The sequence below is a fragment of the Cibotium barometz genome, chromosome 17 (assembly GCF_041138505.1).
Source record: "Cibotium barometz isolate CiBa-2024 chromosome 17, ASM4113850v1, whole genome shotgun sequence".
Taxonomy (NCBI): domain Eukaryota; kingdom Viridiplantae; phylum Streptophyta; class Polypodiopsida; order Cyatheales; family Cibotiaceae; genus Cibotium; species Cibotium barometz.
Window position 1 is genome coordinate 25060432 of NC_141062.1, and position 4428 is coordinate 25064859.

The 4428-nt window shown below is 39.9% G+C and overlaps 1 protein-coding gene across 2 annotated transcripts; it reads left to right on the forward strand.

Annotated features, from left to right (window-relative positions):
• The first annotated feature begins 349 nt into the window (after window positions 1–349).
• LOC147629814 (small ribosomal subunit protein uS19-like) lies at window positions 350–1951 on the forward strand. 2 transcript variants are annotated; one of them, XM_086811348.1, is made up of 5 exons: window positions 350–484; window positions 597–748; window positions 1142–1268; window positions 1368–1502; window positions 1638–1951. In XM_086811348.1, the coding sequence occupies exons 1-5, from the start codon at window positions 482–484 to the stop codon at window positions 1749–1751; spliced, it is 531 nt and encodes a 176-aa protein (XP_086667474.1). In that variant the 5' UTR covers window positions 350–481; the 3' UTR covers window positions 1752–1951. The 2 variants fall into 2 exon arrangements, with proteins under 2 accessions (XP_086667474.1, XP_086667475.1); XM_086811349.1 differs by having other exon boundaries at window positions 1211–1268.
• The last annotated feature ends 2477 nt before the right edge of the window (window positions 1952–4428 follow it).

A 4428-nucleotide genomic window follows, 5' to 3' on the forward strand; every position in this document is an offset into this window, starting at 1 on the left:
TTACAAAGTGAGGCCCATGCGCTCAAACTCAAATTCTCTTACCACATATCCATACTCTTCCCACAACTTAATCGTTGCTACTTCTTGGAGCACTTGCACACCACCATCACCAACCTTCATCATCTTGCTTAGTATACAATTTATTATATGCAAAGAATTGAAGCTTCAAAATGCCCATTTAACCATTGCCTCAGCTACCATATGGCATTTGAGAACTACTTTTTTAAGGTAGTAGTTGTCTTACTTCAACCCTTGCTTACCATTAACTATAGTTACTCGTCCATGTTGAACACACACTGAGGTTGATAGTGTCCCGGCCCCTCCGGGACTGTCCGCCCAGCCGTCTAACGTCCAGACGGCCGCTAAAAAATCTGAAACTCCTTCGACCTGAGTCCACACTTAACCCTAAATTCTACTTCTCGAATATTTCTATATTCTATCTTTTGCTGCAGGAGTTTCTGTTCGAGGTCTCTCTGCAGACATGGTTACACCTCAAAGCCCTTTCCTCTGAGATCTATGGCGGCTTTTCTGCTTCTTGCATTATTTTCTGTTCTAGCGTTTTAGGGTTTTCTTTTCTTCCCTTGTTTTTTCTGCAGGCGGATATGGACGAAACAGCTGCTTCAGGAACAGTTCAGCCTAAGAAGAGAACTTTTAAGAAGTTCTCCTTTCGTGGAGTTGACCTGGATGCCCTTCTTGACATGACCTCGGACGAGCTTGTTGAACTCTTCCACGCTCGCGCCCGTCGCAGGTAAGCTTGGTCGAACTTTTAACTCTCCCGGTCTCTGAAACCTGCTCTTTTTGGGGTCAGATAACATGGACTAAGGCTTTAAAATAATGGATGTATATTTGTGTTAGTGTACTATATTTGTGTATGTATGTAAATATGTATTTGTGTGTATGTTTATATGGATGCGTGTGTATGTTAATTTATATACGTATGCATGTTTATGGTATGCATGTATTTGTGTAGTTATATATCTCTGCATGTACTCCCACTCACGGCATGAGTAGGGACGTTGAAGTTCATGGTGTAGGCTCATGCATGGCAAGGCTGAGGTATGCATTTCCTTGAATGTGTTCCAAGTACACATTTCAAGGAAGGTACCATAATCTACTTATAAAGGTCATCTTGCACGTACAGAGATCTGCATACACAGGAATACAGAGGAAATGAAGATTTTCCTAACTTAACAGTAATGGCACACCACAGGTTTCGGAGGGGATTGAAGAGGAAACCTATGGCTCTTATCAAGAAGCTGCGCAAAGCTGTAAGTATGTGTTTGAGGATTCTTGTGTGAATTTGGTGGCATGATGATGGTTACACTCAGGTGGCACTGACTATGTTTCTAACTTTCTTGTATTTCTAGAAACGCGAAGCGCCTGCTGGAGAGAAGCCTGAACCTGTCAGGACACACCTTAGAAACATGATCATTGTTCCTGAGATGATCGGGAGCATAATCGGTGTTTACAATGGAAAGACATTCAATCAAGTTGAAATAAAGGTAATAATTTGCAGTGTTTGGGTCATTTTCGTATAAAACCCTCAAAAACTATAGTTTTTTTAAAACCCATCAGGCAATGCTGTGTAAACTCTGGCTGCATAATGTTTACCGATTTTATGGTGTTTATCTATTCAGCCGGAAATGATTGGGCACTACCTGGCGGAGTTCTCCATTAGTTACAAGCCTGTGAAGCATGGGAGACCTGGAATTGGTGCCACTCACTCCTCTAGGTTTATCCCTTTGAAGTAGTTCTTGTTGAAGGTTTTTTAGAATGTTCTAGAACATTTTGCTGAGACATCCTTTGTTGACTTGCGGCAGAGCTGCCTTCGAGAAGCTGGCAGACTCAAAATGGTGTATATTTATTATTAAACGAGTCTAAAGTCGTGCTTCTATCATGGGGATGAAATGGATTTTTCATTCAATTATTAAGTGGTTTGACTCGATGGTTTTTTTGGTTCTAGAGGGTGAGAAGTTGCTTTTTTAGCATTTCACCTTGGCTCCTAGTAGTCATTGCAGTAGTCAAGCTGCTGTTTATGCTTCTCAGTAGTTGATCACCTCAATTTGTCTTTTTTGTGGAGGTAACCATAGAGGCAGATTTTCTCTGCTCATCCTTTTGCATGCAGCGAAGTTGGATGGTCTGTCTTTTTACTCTTTAAATTTGGAATGAAGTGTGATTTCTGTGGTGACTCACCACCACTGCTATAATCAACTATTAGAAAATCACCTTAACTACCATGATCACCTAAGCCAAAGCTTGATTGATGGCCTACTCTTATGCCATTGCCATGACTGTTAGCATGCATGTTAACCCACTGCCGTGGGCAGGGTATTCCTGGTGGCCACCATTGTGCTCACCCTAATAAGGCGGCCTCAACTAAGTCTACTTGCCTTTGCGGCTTCACTGCATGAATTTAAGGTTTACGATTGTATATTGGTTGTGGTCTCCCATTGCAAGCATTTTTTTGGCCTTAACATCCACAGAATCATGTATTCCTATGACACTGCATTCTGCAGATGGTATTCCAAAGATCTATACCTTCTTAATCAATGTCTTGGTATGAGCTCCACATCCTCGTTCAATATAGTGAATATCCATGATAGTGTGTAATGAATGACAAAAGTATCATAGAAAGCCTTCGTTGAAAGAACAGTGGTGTTGAAACCTTTGTTCAAAGAATGGTGGTGTTGGATCATAAGGCTTATAGTGGTTAACAAAAGAACAGTTCTTAATGAAAGGACATGAAAAGCAAGGGTTTGTGCGAGAATAGGAATGAAGACGTAATGAAGACGTCAAAGCTAGGAAAATGTAAGAATATCTTCTCATTGAATCTACACAAAGATGAAGTGGAAGAAGGTGAAGCATTTGATGATTACATTGAATAGGAATGAAGACGTCAAAGCTAGGAAAATGGAAGAATATCTTCTCATTGAATCTTCACAACGATGAAGTGGAAGAAGTTGAAGCATTTGATGATTACATTGAAGTGATGGTTGATAATTGTTATGAGCTCAAGGGAGAGTATTCCTTTGATGATCCGAGAGGTACATGCAATGGGATGCTAGTTATGATGATGAATATCCTTTCAAGTGTGCTAAAGTCTCTTCTCAATGTGATGTTGAGTCATGTGCCATATCTCATGCATTGGTAGGATGCAATGGAAGGTCATAACCTACCGAATTGTTGGATCTGACCGTAAAAGCAGAGAGAAGCAATAGTGAGTAGTGTCTACGAAATTCAAGATTGCACGATTTCAGTTAACTTACGTGCTTTGCTTTGTCAAAATGAAGGCTAATGGTCTCTAATTTTAGAGACGTGGCAATATATGTGAGAATTCCTATATAGGGTACATGAGGAATATGTGTTCTACCATACCCCGAGTGAATTGTTCTGGGCAAACCAAAAAATTGTGTGATGCATGGCAGAAGGCCTCTTATAGAGAACTAGATTGATAATGGATCATATCAATAATGAGAGAAACTAGAGGGAGTAATAGAAAAAAAGAGAGCACATTGTTGCACTTCAATGTCGTAAGCACATTGAAAACCAAACCACATAAATATTGATTGTGATATTAAGCCAGAGAGATCCATAGGTAGTGCAAATATTTTCTAATCATGTGGCCTTCACAACACAAAATAGAGCGAATAGAGTGGAACTAAAAAAAGATTCACAAAATGCAAGTTGCAACTCAAAATTGGGTTTAAAATACCTAGGTAGACAATATCCAAAAGCTCAACCATAGCAAGTCATGTAGAGTCATACTCATCATCAATAAACCAGCGGTGGTGTGGTGACGCTCTGCATGGTCCACCTTAAATTGTGGATCTTATAGAAACAAGTATGTTTGTCTCAAATGCATTCTCACAAAACCTCGTATTTGTGTTCCATCAACCACAATTCATTAGGGCTACATTTGACTATCACTACACAACGAGTAGCATCTTCTCTTCTTGACTAATAAGATTATACAACGCGAGGAGGCACATGAGCACCAAGGGGACGCGTGTTATTCACGTTGTTGTGAGTCGGGGGTGTGAGTTAGGGGGTACATGGAGGGAGTAGGATATTGACATTGTATATTGATATTCACTGTAGATCAAGTAAAGCGAACTCTGTAGATGCTGATTGTATGACAATGTTTTTGCGATAATGGGGGTTGATATATTGTGATTCACTATAGATCAAGTAAAGTGAACTCTGTAGATTTAATTTGATGGCTAATTGTATAACAATGTTTTTGCGATGAACATGGGTTGATCACAACGCTCCTTCATCATGGTTTCCACTTACTTCCATCTCACTTGTGTTGCCAATCATGTTGCATGATTCTCTCTACTAGATGAGAAATGAGAGAAACGTCCACAAAACATAACATCAATTAGTAGAAGATACATTCCACAAGACGTAAGGAGTTTCTCAAAACAA